Genomic DNA, 23,083 nt, shown 5'->3' with positions numbered 1-23,083 from the left:
CAAAAGCACAAGCACCAAAAGAAAAAATAAAGTGTTTGAAGACTTTTGTGCTTCAAAGGGTACTAGCAAGCAAAAAGATAACCCATGGGATGGGAAATATTTTTGCAAATCATGTCTGATTAAAAAAAGTTTGTATCCAGGATATATAAAGAAATCCTACAACTCAATAATAAAAAGACACGTAGCAATGGGCAATGGAATTGGATAGACACTTGTCAAAAAACACATACAAATGGCCAACAGGCACATGAAATGATGCTCAACATCATTAGTCGTCAGGGAAATGCAAATCAAAACCACAGTGAGATAACCACATCACACCCACAAGTATGGTTATAATGAAAAAGACAGATAACAGGCATTGGGGAGGATGTAGAGAAACTGGAATTTTTATACACTGCTAATGCGAATGTAATATATTGTAGTCTCTTTGGAAGAGTCTGGCAGTTCATCAAAGAGTTAAACTGACAATTAATATATGACTTGGTAATTCCATTCCTAGTTATACAAGGAAAATAAAAATAAATTTTCACAAAAAACTGATATATCATTATTTAAAGCAGCAGTATTTTTTTTTAAGTGTTTATTTTTGAGAGAGAGAAAGAGAGAGAACAAGCAGGGGAGGGGTTGCCGGGGAGACAGATGACCCAAATCGGGCTTTGCGCTGTCAGCAGAGAGCCTGATGTGGGGCTTGAACCCATGAACCATGAGATCATGACCTGAGCTTAAAGTCGGATGCTTAACTGACTAAGCTACCCAGGCACCCCTAAACCAGTACTATTAATAATGGCTGAAAAGTGGAAATAATCTAAATGTCCAACTAATTAACAAAAATAAACATTATCTGGCCATAAAAAATAATGAGGTACTGATTCATGCTACATCACAAATCAACCCTGAAACATTATGTAAAGTGAATGAAACCAGCCATAAGAGACAACACCTTGTAGGATTCTATTTATATGAATGTCCACAATAGGTAAATCTGTAGAGACAGAAGGTAGATTAGCAGTTGCTAGGAGATGGAAGAACTGGGGTTGGAGGGTGGCTAAGCGGTGTAGGATTTTTCTTTGGAGTAATAAAAATATTTTATAATGGACTGTGGTGATGCCCAGACAACTCTGAGTATACTAAAAGCCTATTGTAGCCTTTTAATGAGTGAACCACATGGTATGTGAATAATATCTAAAGAAAGCTGTTAAAAAAATCAAAGCAAAAATCAAATACTGAAAGGAAATAATAAAAAAAATAGCATTTAAGGTTGTACATGCATACCGATCCTATGATTTTTTGAAATCCTTGCAGGATGAAAACATACTAACTGTAATATTTTAGATTTGCATAATTTACTGAAGACTCAATAATAATCTGTACTCTTTCAGAAGTGAGAAAAGAGGTCTGAATCTGCCAGAAAAGTTCAGGAATGCCTTCCTTCTTATCCCCAGAACAAAATTTGTAAATAAGAGATGACTGCCTCCTTTTATTGGAGGTAAAATTTGGAGATTCCTAAATCTTCATTACCTTTAGTTTGTATGTGCACTTATTCTTTTAATGTTACATTTTAAGAGACTATAATTTAATAAACATAACTCTGGATATGGGCGCCTGGGTGGACCAGTTGGTTAAGCGTCTGACTTTGGCTCAGGTCATGATCTCACAGTTCATGAGTTTGACCCTGTGTCCGGCTCTGTGCTGACAGCTCAGAGCCTGGAGCCTGCTTCAGATTCTGTGTCTCCCTCTCTCTTTGCCCTCCTTCATTCGTGCTCTCTTTCTCTCTCAAAAATAAAATAAACATTAAAAACATTTAAAAAATTAAAAAATATAATTCTGGATATTGGTCAGTTATACATTACTGAAAGAATTTTAAATTTATATATAAGAAAAACATAAATCTTTTAAAGAGGAAGTGGTTTTAAAAGGTACAAAACCAGGTCATCCCTATATTGTTCCAATGCAATTCAATCAATTCAATTTGATTCAGTTCAACCCACTAATTAGCCATCTATTAGGTGCCTGGGACCTTGGTAGGCTCCAGGAATATGAAGACTGGAATACAGTAAAATATAATTTCCATTCTCAAGGAATTTGAATATAGGTTGTCCATTACTTAGCTACTAAAAGAACAGTAAAGGGGCACAAAGGAAGTAACGTCCACCAGGACATGAACTGTCAGATCTGTCTTTATGAAGGTACAGATTGAATCACTGACCCGTCCTTAGAAATGTCAACATATTTGATTCTACCCTCACACTTCAACTTCAGAATTATTAAATTTGGGATTTTTCCATAAAGATAATATAAAATCTTGCTATTCAGAGTGTGGTCTATAGACCATCAGCATCACCTGAAGCTGGTCAAAAAGGCCCCACCCCTGATCTGCTGAATTAGAATCTGAAGTCTAAAAAAAAAAAAAAAAATCCACAGATGATATATATGTACATTAAAAGTCTGAGAAGCAGTACACTAAAACATTGATAAAAAAAAAAAGGTCCTGTAGGGCGCCTGGGTGGCTTGGTCAGTTAAGCATCTGACTTTGGCTCAGGTCATGATCTCACGGTTCGTGAGTGTGAGTCCCACATCAGGTGAGCTCAAGCCCCACTTGGGATGAGCATGAGCCCTGCTTTGGATAAACACACACCCTGCTTCAGGTGAGCCCCCTCATCTTTCTCTCTCCCTGTCCCTTGTGGGATCCTCTGTCTCTCTGCCCCTCACTCACTTGTGCCCTCTTCCAAAACAAAAGTCCTGTAACCTTGTCCATTGGGGGTGCTATTTCTACAAATGGGCAAGAGAATCTCCTTGATTAAATATTATTTGATTTAAAAAAACAGAAAGATGCTATTATCACACTTAACAAATACAAGCAAAATACAATTGTGAAATTCAGCAGTCTCATCTTTGATACATTTCTAGTAGAATCAGATGTGCTCAAATATAGAGAATGATTTTCAGTTAATTAAAAAATTCTAGTTTCAGATGAACAAAGTCCTCTTTTATTCCTTTTGCTCCTTAAAATTCATAAAGGTTCTGTGTAGCCATTTTATACACATCAGAGTGACCAAAAAAATCATTCTACCTTTCAGTAATACCTCATCTTGTGAAAACATGAACTGGTAAAGGAAATGGCCTCATTTCTTTGAAATATACTAGTGCTTCAAAACAACCAACTATTCTGAAAGAACACAAATTCAGCTTGATTATAATGAAGTTGCTTTACTTTAGAAGTATTGATCCCAATGGGAGTTCACAGAAAATTGATATTAAGAGGAAAGAAACAACTTAGAGAAAAGCACGCTCCACAAACCCAGTGTCTTTCCAACACAGAAAGGAAGAACCAAGAGAAAAGAGGAAGAAAAAACAAAGAAATTCAACCCCCAAGTGCCTAATTGAGGTAGAGTTCTGAATAAATACATGCTAAGTTTTTATTAGTCCCAGATTTAAACAGTCCCAGACATACATTCAAATTTCTTAGATTTGCTTCTTTGGGGAGTAAATGTCAAAGTTAGAAAAGCACTGTGTGTGCTTCTGCACCCAGTTTGGCCAGGTAGATTTGGTAGGTCTGAACCTAGTAAGGCAGCCCTGCTTTCACCAGCAGTTTCCTAACAGGCTGGGAAGAAGTATGTATGGGGCTTCATACCCAATCCAGAGGACTCCCCAGGTGTCTTCTAGATTTGGACTGCTATCCCTCACATGGAGGTTTCTGTGATGAACTTGTCGGACAATAGCCTTCTCTGATCCCCAGGGAGCTTATCAGTCTGTAAGATCACTTAATTAGCACGCTTCTGTTACTTCTGATATGCAGCATTTTCTATACTCTAGGTTTTTCAAGCATCCTGGACTTTAAAAGAAACAAGAATAAAATTCTCTTTCAAGGTCTCCTGAGATAGCAAGGCCAGTCACAGAATCATGTTTTTTCTAAACTGGAAGCTAAAATGACACTCGATATGCTAAGATTCACGATAGTTGGTTAAAAGGCCTAAAGTAATTCTATGTAGCTTATGAATTATTAATGACAATATGAAAAGCCAGCTTCTGCACAAAGAGTTGAGTTATAACCCAAGTGCATTTAATGATGAAAATACATAAGAAACCAATAAGACATTTCATGAAAACAAAACAGTGTTGTTCTGATGGATGGAAAACTGAATGGATACATAAAATTATGGTTTAAAATTGGGGAAGGAAAGACTGTTGAAAGTAGAAGGGTATTTGTTTTTTAATATCCTAAGAGCTGTCAAGATATATCCTAGTAGGTATTAGTCTAAATCACCACAATAAGCTAACTTCTTTAGGCGAAAGGATTGCAGAGGTCAGCTGAAATACACTTGGTGGTAATACAGTCAACTATAAATGGATCCCAGCTATTTAGGGAGAGGGCTTTTGTTTGTTTGTAGAAACTCTTATGACATGAGAAGTCTTACTGGGCAGAAGTTTGGTCCTAGGTGGGAATGAAGATGACGGAACTCCAATGGAAACAAGTCCTACGTACATGTTTTCAGAACAGGGAGAGCCAATGTCATTTTCAGGGCAGCCCCAAGCTCCCACGTGACTGCAGAATTAAGCAGTTGTCCTGAGTATGGAGAGGGAAGGAACTCTTTTGCATAAGTATTCTACCTTTACTTCATCACTCCTGCCTCCAATGAAGAGACTTCCATGATCTTTTGTTCTGGGTCCCATCTCTGGCTTTTTAATTAATAAGCTTTGGCTTTGACCATTCCAGACTCCTGGATACTGGGTAAAGACTTGGTCTACCCCATATTTTGAGTCCTTCTGCAAGAGTGTAACCTGAGCAAACAACTGCAAAAACAGTTTTCACATAACCCAGGACCAGAAATAGGTTAAGTTCACAGCTTTTTCATTAGATGTCAAATGAAGAAAGCTGATTTCTTCTGAATAACTTATCTTTGTCCCTTAGATTCTCCTCTCTAGCTATTCAGTACTTCACCTCAGAGACCACACACTTGTTTTGTGAGAGATGGGCATCTTGTGGGACTGAACTGGATGTTTAAAATTCTACAGGCAATTTTTGCACACCTGCTCTCATGGCTGGGGTCCTGATGGTCCATAAAGAGCTGACAATTTAATTCTTGCTGCTGCTTTAATAACCACAGCCAAGCATTTAGCAAAACTTGTTTTGAGTTTCTTTTGTGTAATGAAAAGATCAAAATGGTACATCAAAATAGATACAAAGTAGGAAACAGGAGGAGAATGGAGCTTGCACATGCCAGCGAGTAGGACCAATAACCATTTGTGGCCTAATACATGTCCTCTCCCACGGGCAATCCTTTTTCTCAGAGAAGCTGCCACCAGAGGCGTTTTATCTCCAGGCCAAATCTCTGTAACTACCCTGAATCAAATCACAAAGAAGTAGCTAGAGAACGAATAAAGCAAGCCCAGACAAGCAGGCCAGGTGGTAAATGCTACGGAGAAAAGAGACAAATAGGGAGTGCTGAGGGAAAAAAATGGGTGTGGGTCTTTTATACAGGGCAGGTGGGTGCAACATGAACGAAAAGAAGGACCCTGCAAAGCTCTGGAAAAGTGTCCTAGACAAAGAGTAGAAAGGCCCCAGGCAGGAAAAAGTTTAGAGAGCCTGGGGAATAGAAAGGCCAAAGTACCCAAAGCATATGGTGACTAAGGAGGAAGCTGCAAAAGAACACTGAGTGGCAGGTGAGCAGTTCCCATAAGGTCTTGGTGAACTGTTTGGATTTTATTCTAAAGACAATGGGAGGCCTTTGGAGAATTTCAAATAGGGATCAATGGGTCTGGTTTATATGTTTTTTAATACTCTGGCTGCTTGGGCAGAGGATGGATTACTGATTAGAAGGTCTTAAGTGGAAGATGGGTGACATCTTAGAAAGCTTCGTGCGGGCAGGAGATGAGGAGCTTTGTCTAGGAGACAGCACAAGCAGCAAGAAATAGCAAAGTTGGGACATATAGGAGGTACAGATGACAGGATGTGCTGATGCATTTATATGTGGGAAATGAGACAACTGGGTTTTTGGTTTGAGCAAATGGGTGGAAAGGTGGGTCACTTGCTGAGGTGTAAAAAAATGGATAAGAAAAAGTGATTATATGTGTGGAGAATGATGACGATGATAGGGGCAAATGGAGATAAAAAGCTGAGTGTACGACGTGTTCAAACTGCCCATGAGGCATCTAGCCAGAGACGTCCAGTAGGCAGCTGGATACAAATCTGAAGCCCCGGAAGATGATCAAGACTAGTGACAAAAATCCAGCAGCCATCAAGGCAAGGCACCAAGAGGTAGAAAGTCAACTTTCTACTCTAGGCGACTTCCAATGTTCATGAGTCCAGCCAAGACAGACCAGCGGGCCCTGGAGATGCAGAGTGGCCTATATTGCAGGTGACAACAAGTGGGTGCAGTTCCCTTTAACAAAGCGCATGGCATCTCCACCAGAAGGAACTTTTAAAGCCATCTACGTTAGTTTTTAATCCCTTTTCAATCACAAAGGGAAAAAAACACGCATAAATCAGTTTATGTGATAACTACACTATCCTAACCCGTTTACCATGATCTCTCTATCATCTTCCTAATAAGAGTTAGGCCAAGTGGGGGGTGCCTTCTTCCAGTATTCCAATTTGGCAGGTTTTTATGGATAAATCTTAATACCATTATGTATGGGGATGAGTCAAACTACGAAAAATCTGAACTCTGAATAAGTTGCTTTTTAATTAAACACATGTCTCTAGAGACAAAAAGAAGAGGCTAAAAGCTTTAGGACAGTGGATTACTGAGAGGTGATAAAGTAAACAGGGCATGCAGTATATGATGTAATCTAATTTCAATTTCATTCTGTATAAATGGCTAATAAAATATATGACAGATATCTTTACCAAGAAAATTAGCTGGAGGAGGGGATTACTCTGTTGCAGTATTGCATAACAGTAACAAAGATTTATCCTTCAAATGCCAAGGTGACCGGCAAACTTTTACAGGAAGTAATTTGAAACTGTGAAACTCTACCAAAAAGATAACAAATACTTTATTACCGGGCAGGAGCTATGGGACAAAGGACCAATGGAATTCTACTGTTGAGGACTGTGTTCCTCTGAATACCTTTTGAGGACGGACTGAGAGAGGCCACATCACCAGTTGTTTTAGGAATTCCAGGGGTGCCTGGGTGGCTCAATCAATTAAGCATCCAACTTCAGCTCAGGTCGTGATCTTGCAGTTTGTGGGCTCTGTGCTGACAGCTCAGAGCCTGGAGCCTATTTCAGATTCTGTCTCTCTCTCTCTTTCTCTCTCTCTGCCCCTCCCCCGCTCATGCTCTGTCTGTCTGTCTCTCTCAAATATATAGATAAACATTAAAAAAAAATTTAAGAACTGCGGGTATATAGAATGCTGAATTTGATTATAGATCTCGGTATTATGGGAAATGAAACGTGTACTCTCCTCTCTTCTCTTAGCAAATCATAATCATTTGAAAATCTCAGCATTCAATTAGAATATTTGTTGCCTGCAGGATTTTACTTGTGGATTGTAATGCATCCCAAATATAACAGAATTAGTTACAGTCTATGTTTTTGGTTTTTTTTGTTTTTTGAGAGAGAGAAGGAGAGAGCGTGTGTGTGCGTGCACAAGAGCAAGAGGGGGAGGAGCAGAGAGAGAGGGAGAGAGAGAATCCTACACACATTCCACGCCCAGCACAAAGCCCAACATGGGGCTTGATCCCATAACCACACGATCATGACTGGAGCTGAAACCAAGTGTGGGAAGCTTAACCCACTGAGCCACCCAGGTGCCTCAGTTACAGTCTTTTTTGTGCTTATTGTTGGGGATATTAAAGATCACAAATGTGAAATCTTTTATTTATAAAACTACAATCTATTTTCCCTTATAATTATGCCTTTATTCTCCCAAACCAATTAAATTTCCTTTGGCCAATATTTGCAAGATATTTCTTATACTTCATATTTATTCTTAAAGTAACATATTGTTGTGAAATTAACTATGTTCCACCTGCTACCTGATTTCAAGCTAAGAGACCATTACTCTACAAACTGAAATTTACCTAGGACTTTCAGGGTAGAAACCATCTTAAACAGTCTTCTGCTTAAGTGACACTCTGGATTAACTAATAGTTCATTCTCTAAATCACAGGTCAGCAAGCTATGGCCTGTGAATCACATCCAGCCGACGGCCTGGATATGGTAAATAAAGTTGGATTGCAACATAACCACACCCAATTGCTTACTTTCCTATGGCTGTTTCTGCACTAGAGTAATTGTGACAGAGACCATATGACTCACAAAAGCCTGAAGTATACACAATCTGGTCCCTTTCAGGAAAAGTTTGTCTACTTCTGCTCTAAAGCACAGTGACCAAGACCAAGGCTACTGTGAAAACACACAGCTAGTAGGTGCTCTTTAATACTCTTGTACATTTTTTCCTCCAACAATTCGTCTATATGCTCCTCAGAGTAGAGTGTAAAATATATGCAATCTGTATTTATTATAAGTTTATTAAATATTATAAATCTACTAAAATAGGTATTAAAGGAGTTGTTGGAAAGACTTAAGAGTAAACAGGGGCACCTGGGTAGCTCAATCAGTTAAGTGTCTGACTCTGGCTCTAGTCATGATCTCAGGGTTCATGGGTTTGAGCCCTGCACTGGGCTCTGTGCTGACAGCTCAGAGCCTGGAGCCTGCTTCGGATTCTGTCTCCCCCTCTCTCTGCCCCTTCCCTGCTCATGCTTTGTCTCTCTCAAAAATAAATAATAAACATTAACAAAAAATTTTTTAAAAAGACTTAAGAGTAAACAAAATTGATATCAAATTAGGAAAAAGTTGTGCCAAATGCAACACTGTGAAAACACTGTAAATATCCAGATTATTTTTGTTCCTTGTTAAAGATCTCAGAAATAGAAACTACCCAGCAGATAAGCTTTGTGCAAAAGACTACTCATAAATCTGTATGAAAAGATGAATCGTAATACTGTAGACTAGAAACTATAAGTATATTGGTATGCTTTACATTAATACTTAAGGCATGCTTTTATCATTTTTTACAACTTTTTCTTTTGTTAAATATAAAATATGCTATACTTAAAGAAAAGTGTGAAACATATATACTCCTTTTAAAAGTCCCCCAAATTCCTCTCCTAAATCACCTCATCCCTTCTCCCTAGATTTAACTCTGTATTTACAGTACCCAAAAATGTGTAAATCATGTTTGGTATACTATATTCAAGTATTTCCAGCTGAAATAATACTTGGTTAACAACTGAGCCATCATTTTCTTCATGGTATTACCTTCGATAAACTTTAGAGATCTAACATCTTACACTGCTGGTTTGAATTTGATCAAGAAGTTCATTTACTAAGTTTACAGAAGTGTTATTTTCAGTGGCAGAGTTCATCACAAAATTAAGTTAATAATTACAACAAGGCACAATGGAGAATTTAAGATTATTAAAAATAGGTTCCAGGGGCGCCTGGGTGGCTTAGTCGGTTGAGCGTCCGACTTTCGCTTAGGTCATGATCTCGCGGTTTGTGGGTTCTTGCCCCGTGTCGGGCTCTGTGCTGATTGTCAGCTCAGAGCCTGGAGCCTGTTTCAGTCTGTGACTCCCTCTCTCTCTGACCCTCCCCTGCTCACGCTGTCTCTCTCTCTCTCCTAGAAATAAATAAAACATTGAAAAAAAAATTTTTAAAAATAGGTTCCAGAAGAAATCCAATAGCTATTACTTAGAAATCAAATGTTTCCACATTGATAGCCATTTCTTAGTGAGACAGAGACAGAGAGAAAGGTATATTAATTCAAACTGACATTGATAAGTAAAGGTGAGGTTCATAAAAAATAGACAAATTGGAATTATTAAATGTATTTTTTAAAAAACATTAGATTACTTTCAAATACACAGAAATGACTTGAACTAGTCTATCAAAGTGTTACATTAATATATTTTTTAGACCCTTAGTAATTAACAAAAGAGGATTCCATTGACTAGGGTTTCAGATAGTACATGTGTAAAGTGACTAATCTGAAGTGCCTAAAAATATTTGTTATTCTTTAGTTTGCAATATTTTCTGAAAGTTTTATTTACTTAAGTAATCTCTACATTCAATATGGGGCATGAATGCACAACCATGAGATCAAGAATCACATACTCTTCCGACTGAGCCAGCCAGGCACCCCTTTAATTTACATTATTAATCTGAACTCCAGAAAAGCACTCTGGGGGCACCTGGGTGGCTCAGTCGGTTGGCTGGGCATCTAACTCTTGATCTTGGCTCAGGTCATGATCTCACAATTTGTGGAATAGAGCTCCAAGGTTTGGCTCTGTGCCAATAGCACAGAGCCTGCTTAGGATTCTCTCTCTGCCCCTCCACTTCCCCTGTGCACTCTCAAAATAAATAAATTAATTAAAAAAATCATTTTGCTAACCAAAATTAAATTATGGCCCAGATTTGAGTTCAAAATTAGTATACTTCCAATTCAATAGGCTCTAAATTCAGGAAGTTTTAGAATATCCCATTTGTTGCCAGGGGAAAACACTTCACAATATGATGGAGTCATCAAGGTCACACACCCCAAGCCAGTGATCAATTTTAGCATCACTGCTGGTGGGTTAATCAGATGTTATTACCTGTCTACGTAAGACAGCAACATAACCTATGGTGTAATCTGTTGCAAAGCGCTTAACTTGAGTTTATCAAGCCTTTATGTAACATTCACTTTGTAGGAAATATAGGGAATAGAGAAACAGGCTGACACCATAAAGAATAGACACAAATCCAGAAGCTGAAATGTTCTGAAGAACAACTGTCCATATGTTCTCAACAGGGACTTTGTTAGATTAAAACACTTTTAAAAAGACTAAAGGAACACATCACCCAGATGCACTGTGTGACCCTAAATTTGGTCTAGTCTAGGCTCTAGCTGTAAAATGGTTTTTGGGAGTCATAAATAGGAATATGGTCTGGCCAACAGAGGAGTTAAAATTTTCTAAAATGGAAAGATGGAGATCAATTATTGAAAAAAGTAGGTTAAAAAGCTGCATTATACATATGATTTCATATTCTCCTGGTATATAAAAATGTGTATGTGGAAACACAGAAAAGTATACATTTTAAGTGATGATCTGGGGTGGTAAGAATGTCATCATCCTATTTCTGCATATAATTTTTTCTAATTTTCTATAACATACTAATTCTGTAATAATAAAAGACTAGTTTCAAAATACAAATTCTATGAGAAATATATAGAACTTTTTTATACCAATAGATCCATTCATCATGGTCTAGCATGGAAATCTATAAGAAAACAGACATACTACTGACATGAATAGAACCAAGGGAGGAATATATAAAAAAAGGTCTCAACTTTAATTCTTAATTATTTATAATGCTTTGATTCCATCAAGATACATTTAGTATCTTCCATGTCACTTCACATATAAAGTGTTATGCATTAAAAATGTTGTCTTGACTTTTTCTCACAAGAGGTATTCACAACTCTTCCAATAATTATTAGCTCACTAAAAAAGTGATTTTGCTAAATAAGCTCACAAAGCATAAAGGATTCTAGATGCCTTTGCATAATAGTCTATTTCTTCTTCATCAGTAAGGGTCAAGCTTAATGAATTTTAGGATCACGACTATGTATGCAAATTGCATTCCTACAAAATAGTCATTTTAGAATGTATACATTCATACTCTGCCTCAAAAATGAGTCAATGAATGCATAATTTTCATCAAGAGGATTCAATATCAATTGAGTAGGACAACAAACCCATTTCTTATCATTTCTTTTAAAATTCATAATGAGGGGCGCCTGGGTGGCTTAGTCGGTTAAGCGTCTGACTTTCGCTTAGGTCATGATCTCGCGGTTCGTGGGTTCGAGCCCTGCGTCTGGCTCTGTGCTGACTGCCAGCTCAGAGCCTGGAGCCTGTTTCAGAGTCTGTGACTCCCTCTCTCTCTGACCCTCCCTGCTCACGCTGTCTCTCTCTCTCTCCTAGAAATAAATAAAAACATTTAAAAAATAAAATAAAATAAAATAAAATTCATAATGAAGTTGTATTATTTGCAAATTACTCACATTTTATTTATTTATTTTTTGAAAGGCGGGGGAGGGACAGAGAAAAAGGGGGGGATAAGAGGGGGGGGGAGAGAGAGAGAGAGAGAGAGAGAATATCCCAAGCAGGCTCCATCTACACTGTCAGTGCAGAGCCTAATGTGGGGCTCAAACCCACAATCTGTGAGATCATGACTTAAGCTGAAGTTGGACGCTTAGCCAACTGAGCCACCCAGGCACTCTGAGAATTACTCACATTTTAAACTTAAGACTGATCTTTTAAAAGTCCATCCTTATTTAAAACTGAAAATTACCCAATATATTTAACCATTACTTACTTACATCAGAGTTAATTAGATTGGGAGGTTAAATGTCTGAGTTTGAAGCCACCACACTTCCTAACTGTGTAACCTTCAACAAGCTATCTGGCCTACCTAAGTCTCAATGCTTTAATCTATAAAATGCAGAAAATAGTATTTACCTCATGAGGTTTGTGATGAATTAGTGAGATTATATGTAGAAACCTGCCCTTCATATACTAAGAGCTCAATAAATATCCATGACAGTGACTGTCGCAGACTAGGAATCTAGACTTCTCTCTTGTCCCTCTCTTGCCTGTGGATACAGAATTGAATACAAGAGGCTAATGTCCAGTTGGAGACAAGAGCCCCGAACAGGGGTTTTGGCTCTGTATTTATTGAGCTCACAACATATCACCCACATGGTAAACATGAAGAAAACAAGATCTTACACAGTGAACGTGGAGAAAACAATCAGACAGTAATCATTAACTTGTGGAAGAAGCAAAGGGTCTGGGGGGCAACTGGAGTCTGTGATCAAAGTACAACAGTATATTGGGGTCAGATGGAAAGTACTCATGATCCCACTACAATATCTTGCTAGCTAACCTCCGGTGTTTTTCACTCTGTGGTGGCGGCTTTCCACCCTAAGCTTTTTTCTAACTCATTTATGTTAAGTAGACACTATGATGGTGACTGTCCTGAAATGCTAGTCCTGTCCTATACATGCCAGTCATATTGAGAATGCTACTGCACATCTCCCCAGACAGCCAATGGCTATCTCAATCTTACTAGAGGTAACAAGAGAACTAGGGCTCTCTGACCTTCGTCCCACTTCTCCCCAGGGTCCCCAACTCAGTCAAAGGCACTACCATTAACCAAGATACTCAGGACCTGAACCTGGGAGGCATGTTTATCTTTCTTTTCAACTACTATATCAAATTCCTATTAACTCTACCTTCTCTATTTTGAATCCAACCAACCACTTCTCTCAGGTCTATTGCTACTGTGCTAGTCCAAGCCAGCACCATCTCTAGCTTGGACAATGACCAAAGACTCTAGATACAGCTTGCCGTATTCACCCTTGTCCTCCTCACTTGCCTCAGTCTGTCTTCCACCCAGATGCCAGAGTGAGTCTTTAAAATGTAAACTCTTCCCTGAGTAAAATCCCTCAAGGCTTCCCACCACACTTCCAACACAATCTAAACCCCTTTCTCTGTCCAAGTGACCCTAAATAATTGGGTTTCTGCCTACATTCTCTTACAGAACCTTCCTCCTCACTTACTCCATTCTTTGCTATTTCTTGAGCATCTTCAGCTTGCCAAACACATCATGGCCTCTATACCTTGAGCCTTGCCAGTCCTTCTATATGAGGGATTCCTTCCCCATATAGGCACAGGGCTCTCCAGCTCACTTCTCTGCTCCAATACCAGGCTTTTCCTGAATACCATCAAAAGAAGTACCCCAATAGTGCTTTTCATTTATGGCACTGTCACTACTATATAGTGTGTGTGTGTGTGTGTGTGGTGTGTGTGTGTATGTGTGTGTGTGTGTTTGTGTAAATATGTTTATGAGCTGACTCCTTAACAAGTACGTAAACTCTAAGAAGACATGGACTTTGTTTTGTTCATTGCTGGATCCCCATTGTCAAAAAGAGTGCTTGGCACTTTGCAGGTGTTAAAAAATACTTTTCAGTATATGGAGACTTTTCCTTATGTTAAACTCATTCGAGCCTAGCCAAGTACTCCAAAAATAAGCCCTAAACCAAAAAATAAGCAAATGGAGTAGTTACAAAGAATTAGCTCTATATTCTATATATTTCACAGAATTCTTGCAAATCTAAGTTTGAAAACAGGGGCTATAAAAGTGTTCATTTTTTATTCAGAAAACTTAGCAGTCTAGCAGGAAAAAAATTCTTTTCATTTCATCAGAGTGCTATAGGAAAATTAATTACTTGACTAAAATACTTGTAAGAAAGGAAGAGAAAAAGGTTTTTCCTGGTTTTATTACTAAAGGGTTCTGTATAAAGAAATTATGACAGTAGAGGATATAACTGTTTTTAGACTCAAATTTTTTTTTAAAAAAAGGCACATCAGGGAGTCTGGGTGGCTCAGGTCATGATCTTACAACTTGTGAGTTCGAGTGCCATGCTGGGCTCCACACTGCTTGGGATTCTCCCTCCCTCCCTCCAAACAGATAAATATCAGGGGTGCCTGGGAGGCTCAGTTGGTTAAGCATCTTTCTGACGGTGCAGAGCCTGCCTGGGATTCTCTTTCTCTCCCTCTCTGTGTGCCCCTCTCCTGTTTGCTCACTCTCAAAAATAAATAAACTTTTTTTAAAAAGGCACATCAGAGTGTTAATAAACTAAAACATAATTCCCTTACTTAACAATCCTTTTGCAAGAGTCCCAAACTGTGGTTCTAAAATAGGTAAATGAGATTTAAATTGTCCATAAAAATAAAGTTGCTTTGACCTACTATATATCTAAATTATGATGCTATAAGCCACAGGAAAAAAATTTATATCTTTAAATTGTTGAATTCAATCAACACAGAGCAGCACATGAGTAGATTTCCAGCAGTAAACTCTCTGAACCTCTGTCACTTCACCTGTGCTTTTCTTATGACACATTGCTTTTCTTCTTTTATTTGCAGATGTGGGTGTTTTTGGACTGGGGTTTCTGTCTGTGTCACCTCTGCCGTCTCCTACAGTGTCTGCAAAGTGACTGTGCTACTTATTCATTCAGGTTTTCTGAATGAAAGCATAATGCTGGGCGTTACAGGTGGGGAGTCGCAGCAGTAATCACTGCGTGAACGTAACACTGCATATAGACTTGGGAGGGTTCGGAACGAGCCCAATTACTGCTTTGCACAGCATATCCTTGGAGAGAAATACAGAGTTGGATAAATTTAAAAATGTGGTCTCAGTCCACTCTATTTTGCTTATAGTATTTGCCACAACTAGGAACAAAGCTATCATGTGTGTAGTCATTTGCTTAGTATCTGTCTTTTCCACTTTCCATTCCTGAAGAAGTGTATATGCTTGGGGGTGGGGAATGGATAAAATAGGTGATGGAAATTAAGAAGTGCACTTGTGATGAGCACACGGTGGTGGATGGAACTGTTATGTCATAATATCATACACTTCAAATTAATATAATATTGGATGTTAACTACCTGGAATTAAAAGAAAAAAAGAAAAAGAATTGTATATGCTTCTCAAAGCCTCAGCATCTCACAACAGTAGGGCCCAAGAAATGTATTCTTTAAATGTTTATTTATTTTTGAGGGGGAGGGAGACAGAGGGGCAGACAGAGGGAGGGGCAGACAGAGAGAGGGAGATATAGAATCTGAAGCAGGCTTCAGGCTCTGAGCTGTCAGCACAGAACCCGATGTGGGGCTTGAACCCACGAATTGTGAGATCATCACCTGAGCCAAAGTTGGACACTTAACCAACTGAGCCACCAAGGCACTGAAATAAGCAAGAAATGTGTTTTTTTTTTTTTAATGTTTATTTATTTGAGAGAGAGAGAGTGAGAGAAAGTGCAAGTAGGGGAGGGACAGAGAGAGAGACACACACACACACACATAGAATCAGAAGCAGGCTCCAGGCTCTGAGCTGTCAGCATGGAGCCCGATGCGGAGCTCACATCCATGAACTGTGAGATCATGACCCGAGCCCAAGTTGGATGCCTAACTGACTGAGCCACCCAGGCGGCCCACCAAGAAATATATTCTGAATCAATGAATGCAGTTAGGGTTGTGTCATCCCATAATTTAAAGATGCCTGGGTCCCCTTCCCAGCTGAGGTTACCAGGCATCAGAGCTTTACAGAACTTAATAATTTGCTTTCTACTGGTTTTGGGATGCACACTTTTTCACATGCATCTTAGAATCGACGGTGTCTTGGTATCATGTACAATTTAACTGGCAGCATTTTTTCTGAGTATTACATGAAATAACATTGGTTTCAGAAATGATGGTATTTTCGAATCAATAAAATAGTTATTGCTAGTTACATGTTAATATGGAAAATAGAGGGGTGCCAGGCTGGCTCAGTTGGAAGAGAGAAAACTCTTTCTCTCTCTTTTTTCTTTTTAAGTTTATTTATTTATTTTGATGGAGAGAGAGATGGAGAGAGAGAACCCCAAACAGGCTCTGTGCTGACAGTGCAGAGCCTGACGCTGGGCTCAAACTCCTACACCATGAGATCATGGCCTGAGCCAAACTCAAGAGTCAGACACTCAACTGACTGAGCCATCCAGGCACCCTGGAAGAGTGAGTGATCTTGAGGTTGTTGGTTCAAGTCCCACATTGGACAGAGAGATCACTAAAATAAATAAGTTAAAATTTTTTTTAAATATAGAAAATATAAAAATTTCAAGTACTTACGTCAATTAAATCTGAAAGATCATGAATATAATACTTGAAAACTGAGGCATTGGTTGCTTCAAGGGTTAGGAGATATTCATTCCGCGCCTTAATTGATTTTAGCTTATTTTCCGAATACTTTGCTTGTCTCTGAAAACGAAGAAGATCCATTGGGAAAGAGCAAAGTCATGTAGGCACAGAAATATATATACTTTCTATTAATTTAAACAATGTATTCTACATACACAAATGACCTTTTGAAGTCCTCTGAGAAAAGTACATTTTGAAACTGATTTAAATAACTAAAAGTACCCAACAATGTATTAAGCTTCAGGCCCATTTGCAATGAAATCTCTTTGTTAATGATATTCAAGTCCTCCACATTGTGTGTTGAATACTTGGCATGCAACACTAAATGATGTCCAGCTGTTATTACATGAATTTTATGTTTCTTAAACATTTTTCATTCCCGTTGGAGGAAATGTGTGTCGTTTCACAATTTATAATGTGTGTCTATCAGTTATTCCAACAGTGTTCTTAGCACCGTCACCTCAACTGAGGACAGAAAGGCTCTGTAATGTTTTTACTTACTTTTTCTTTCATCTTTTCAATTTTCTTTACAGAGCTTCGCCGCTGATGTCTCTCCTCCAGTCTAATATGAAAGACCGGATCACCAGATCTTCCAATTTGCTTTTCTTCTTGTTTCTCAGCCTCTTTCAGCTTGCTCTCTGCGCTGATGCTCTCTGCATGATACATATGGTATGTTTTCATCACCTGTGAAAATGTGACCCAAATTGTTACAAGATGCCTGTCTGTAACTCAGAGGGTGAATGGAAGCCATTATATGAGGAATATGTTAAAAATATCACCTTACAACTGGCAGGGGGAAAGCCAGACTGTTAGTCAAGGAGATGAATTATGGACTATTGCGTCTACATAAGGAAAGAGAAATATGCAAATTCACCAGCCAGGAAGAGGCACTTAGGGGATAGGCTTTGATGAAAAAATGATTTATAGAGCTTTATGCATGCTTTCAGTGCACTTGAAAAGTTCCCTTAAGCTTAAAAGTGTCCTCTAAAATCTCTGCATTATTAATCTGCAGATAAACCATTATTCATGGATAAATTTTACCCCAACCTTGGAATTATAAAAAACTCCAAATTAGTACAGCTTTTACTAAAGAGTATTTCTTTTATAAAGTCTACTTGCCAAAATGCAAAATGTAAATATTAAAGTTCATACATAGTTTAAGAAAATTGTTTTTCTGACCACAAAGTTATACTTTATGATCAACGTAGAAAACATATGACACAAAAAAAGAAAATATAAAAAGCACACAGTGATGACTACTGTTAGGATTTTTGGTACAGTCACTTGGTTGTTATCCTACGAAAACACACAGACACACATACACATTTCTTTATCTGAAAATGACACATATTTCTCCTTTTAAAAATTTGTACCATACTGTAGTAGCTATTTTTAACCTTCTATATTGTTTTTTCATTTAGTATTGCTTTTCTATAACACTAAGTGTTCTTCTAAAAATATTTTTAAGGGCTATGTAATATTTCTTTTTTTTTAATGCTTTATTTCTGAGAGAAAGAGAGAGAGTAAGCGGGGGAGGGGCAGAGAGAGAGGGAGATACAGAATCTGAAACAGGCTACAGGCTCTGAGCTAGCTGTCAGCACAGAGCCCGACGCGGGGCTCAAACCCACAAATCGTGAGATCATGACCTGAGCCGAAGTCGGATGCTTAACTGACTGAGCCACCCAGGAGCCCCTGTATAATATTTCTTTATATGACTGGACACAACTTGACTAATTTTCATTTGTTGAACATTTTAGGATATATCAACTTTTTGCTTTATAAAGAAAATTGTGCTGAAATCTTTTATACATATCCTATTTCTTCTTTTATAAATGATACACCTAAGTTGCATTTTAATACATTTAGGAATATATAGAAAATAAAAAATTTAATGTATCCTTTCCATGTATGTTCTAAACGTACATAAACAATTCTCAACTAATTTTGTTAAATTCAATAAAATTTAAATTTCTAACATTTTGATATTATGGCCACAGAAATATTTGTGCACAAAATTATCATATGTCTTATGGTACCTTTTCAGAGGAGAATTGCAGAGTTAGACAGTCTGCACATTTTTGAGGCTTTGACACAAACTTCCAATTTAATACTCTGCTAATCTGAAAAACCTGATGTGTGTAGTTATTTTCCAAAGCATTTAGAAAACACAAGTGTTTAATAAACATTTTCTCAAATAACAAATAAGTATATTTACTCTTACAGTAGCTATTATATCTGTATATAATCCCTGTTTTTTTAGACACAGAACAACATTCACAGATTTTCCAATATAATTTCAACTTGCTTTTATAAGCAGAGTCAGACATCGGGGCCAATGCTGAAATCTGTTTACCTTAAGCACATTTATACTCCTTAAAAGAAACATCAGTAGGGGCGCCTGGGTGGCTTAGTCGGTTAAGCGTCCGACTTTCGCTTAGGTCATGATCTCGCGGTCCGTGGGTTCGAGCCCCGCGTCGGGCTCTGTGCTGACTGCCAGCTCAGAGCCTGGAGCCTGTTTCAGTCTGTGACTCCCTCTCTCTCTGACCCTCCCCTGCTCACGCTGTCTCTCTCTCTCTCCTAGAAATAAATAAAAATTAAAAAAAAAAAAAAAAGAAACAACAGTAAGGTCCAGTGCAACTGACCTATCAAGGAACAAACTAGAATTCAGCACCCGCTTATCTGTGGAGGCACTTTTCCACAAATTATGTCAAATTCGCATCCACATAAAATAGATTTTATTTCATTCATATATAACCAGAAGTTATTTGGGGCCAATTCTATAACTAAAATGTAGTTGTTAAGAAGAGATTTAATGTCACATTTTGAAATAAGGAACTTGATTTTTTTCATTTCAAAAGATGAATTTTAAAATAGTTTGGAAACCAGAAGCATCACTGCAATATATACCTTTTTAAGGTAAGCTAAAAGGCATTGTTGAACAAGAACAAAGTAAGGGCTAAAGTACAAAGCGTGGCAGTTTTTTCTGAGCTGTGTGTAATTGCGAAGTTGTCTGTTTTTAGTAATTATCAACCCTGTCCAGGAGAGGTTTCATTGGTTACTCCAGTTTAAAAGAAAAATAAAATAGCACTGAGATGCAGCTGGGCAGCTGGGGAATAAAAAGGGAGTAACCCTACAGCTGGGCAAACAGTGAGGTCAATGAATGTACTACACACCTTGCATTTCTAAGTTTGGCTCTGTTTGTATACCCTGCCTGCAGCAAACCCATACACCATTAGGTCCTGGTTCCAATTACATCTTTAAAGAGAGGGTGAAAGAAAAAACCTCTCTCTCTCTCTCTCTCTCTCTCTCTCTCTCTCACACACACACACACACACACACACACACACACTCATTCACAGCTGCTCGGCTGTCTGTATTCTTCTTGCTAATACTCAGGAAGAAATGAGAACCTGTGACTCCCATCATACATAGATGAAAAGGTATTCCAGACAGCCACGGGTATCTGAGAATTATTTATTTTAAAAACATCCTGAAGACTCGAACTCTTGCTTTATTTAGATGCTGTGAAGCAGTGTAGGTAAGTGATTTGCAGAAACTAAGCCTTATGAACTAAGGACACTGAGCTGGCTGCCAGCATGGTGTTCTTATAAACTAGACTGGGTTAAAAGAAAAACATTCTCTTTTTAAAAAATATTTATTTATTTATTTATTTTGAGGGGGTGGGCAGAGAGAGAGAGAGAGAGAGAAACAGAGAGAGAGAGAGAAAAAGAGAGAGACAGAGAGAATCCAAAGTAGGGTCCATGCTGTCAGCATGGAGCCTGATGTGGGACTGGATCTCACAAACCATGAGATCATGATCTGTGCTGAAACGAAGAGTCAGAGGCTTATTAACCAAATGAGCCATCTAGAAGCCCTAAGAGGAAAACATTCTTGACCTAACACTGGCAAGAAAAGGGTGTAAACATCTCATGATAACTTGGTTCAGCACAATAGCTGAGGGTTTTCTATCTAGTTGGATGGTAATTTCCAGAAGGATATTTCTTTGTTCAGTTCTGCAATGCAACTTAAGGTTTCCACTATTTCCTAAAATGTTAACAATGACAATGAATGAATTTTAAAAGTTGAGGAGAAGAACACTGAAAGCTTTTTAGAACTCTAATTGCAGATAATGAATGCAAGTACAAATTGCATTATTTAAAATGTAAGCTGTTGACAGCAGTTAAATGTGTTTTGTATTTAAAATAAAATAACAGACAGTCTTCTCTTTTTCAAAGTAGAAGAAAGCTTTTATTTTTTAAAGGTGCCTTTTTTACATGTACTGCAAAGAAAATAATAGGTTCTCCACCAGCTTAATGCAAACACAAGTATTTGCATACCAAATGACACGATAGTCATATATCCATTTAAATATACTCCGATAACATATTTTCCTATTTGAATTCTTCTCTACTAAAACTTCATGCATAATTCTCCATGGAACACACTCAATTTATCTTTCCTACTCCATCTTTCCTTAACTGTAGAAGAATAAAGTAGAAAGTGGCCACATCTTTGCACTTGTGAAATCCTATGCAAAAACTTTTGCACAGAAGCTATTAATATTTTTTTCCTTATTGACAGACTCATATAATGTATCTGACACTCCTCCTGGACTTTAAGTCAAAATAATTAAAATATCTATAGTAAATTTTAATATTTAGTGTCATGACATCATTATGTATCTGAAAACTATGTGTCTGGAGAAGATCAGTGGCTTAAGGCTTTACTATTTTCTGATGTTGTCACACAAGTAGAAAACACGGTTCCAGGAATGGGTCTACCACTTACCAGGTATGGGGAATTTATTTTACACTTCTGCTCACCTTACAGGGTCATTGTGGACACTCAATTGTGTGTTTCTAGGTGTGTGTGCGTGTAACAAACTTTACTGAATACTTATGTGTGTAGGTATGTATATAACGTAGACCATTAACACATATCTATAAAATATATGTATTTAGCTAAAGAAGCATTATATAATGCTTACTATGTGCCAGACACCATTCTAAACATTTTATAAATAATAGCTTATTTAGTCTTTCTAAAAACTCTTAGGAGGTATGTAACTGTATTCTCTCTGTCATACAGAAGAGAAAAGAAAGGCATAGAGAGGTTAACTAACTTGCCCAAGGTCACACAGCTGCTAAGTGGCAGCAGCAGTTGGGACTCTGACAGTCCAGTTCCAGATTAGGTGTTCTAGGCTGCTATGACATGAACTTTGATAACTCTGAAACACTGTACAAATGGAAGGCCTCTTTACCTGGCGCATATAGCTATTTTTGGTTATATTTAGGAATAGTGGATAAAAAGGGCTGACATATAATTATTTATTTATTCACCATTTGCTTGGTGCTTACTATCCATAAGGCAATGATGGGTGTAAATATAAGGATTTGGTTTCCTACTTTTTAAAATGTTTGTCTATTTTTGAATGCAGGGATGCACATGCACACAAGGTAGAGGCAGAGGGAGGTGGACAGAGGGTCCAAAGCTGGCTCTGTGCTGACAGCAGAGGGCCCAATGTGGGGCTCAAATTCATGAACCGTGAGATCATGACCTGAGCCAAAGTTGGACGCTCAACCAACTGAGCCACCCAGGTGTGTCTTGGTTTCCTCCTTCCAAGAGTTTAAATTTTTGGAGATTAAAAAATGGGTCTTGGAGATTCCGATGGACACGGATGAAGGGAGAGGACATTCAAGCTGGAAGGATGGTACCAGCAAAGGTATGTGGGATAAGGGTAAAGATATGTAGGTAAGGTGCACATAAGTAGACTATGACTTTGAAAAGGGGATCTAGGGAAGGGCTTGAAAAGTGGGTGGTTAGGTAAGGGAGCCAGAGGATAAGAATGCAGTTGTCACAGGCCAGATTAGGAGAACTTTGAAACCTCAACCAAAAAGTTTTAAATGTACTCTATAGGGGTTCATGTATCCACAGAGCTGTAAATAGTATGATCAAAGCACTATTTTAGCAATAATGTCGTGAAGATGTGCAAGATGGTGTGGGGTGTGAAGTAACCTCACTGAGCATAAAACAGAAGGAATGGAAAGAAAGAGAATCTAAAATAACAGTTACAGAGCCTTTTCTCCATTCTCACTCTCTGACCTTTTCTCAGACTTGCCATGTCTCCCTCCACCACGGAGGACCTCCCAGCATGGTCGTAACACCAGCCCAAAACCACTCTGTACTCTACGCTGCGTCAATCACTTAAAGCTCCCTCCTCAGATCTGTGGTCTCCACCCAAGCCAATCCCACTGCCTGGCATGTCCTAAGCACCTTATACCTGCCATGTCCTCCC

The 23,083-nt window shown here is 38.3% G+C and overlaps 1 protein-coding gene across 1 annotated transcript in view; it reads right to left on the bottom strand.

Moving 5' to 3' along the window:
- The window catches only part of SRGAP1 (SLIT-ROBO Rho GTPase activating protein 1), a 286,653-nt gene that overhangs the window by 74,019 nt on the left and 189,551 nt on the right, over positions 1–23,083 (bottom strand). Inside the window, exons 5-6 of the mRNA XM_039234288.1 lie at positions 17,290–17,472; positions 16,720–16,848 (exon numbers count right to left, since the gene is read on the bottom strand). Coding sequence (XP_039090219.1) covers positions 16,720–16,848; positions 17,290–17,472 — 312 coding nt within the window. The remainder of the gene's footprint in view (positions 1–16,719; positions 16,849–17,289; positions 17,473–23,083) is intronic.

The sequence above is a fragment of the Hyaena hyaena genome, unplaced genomic scaffold (assembly GCF_003009895.1).
Source record: "Hyaena hyaena isolate Hyena2069 unplaced genomic scaffold, ASM300989v1 scaffold_87, whole genome shotgun sequence".
Lineage (NCBI taxonomy): Eukaryota > Metazoa > Chordata > Mammalia > Carnivora > Hyaenidae > Hyaena > Hyaena hyaena.
Note: the sequence above shows the minus strand (reverse complement) of the source record. Positions and strands in the feature narration are given on the sequence as shown.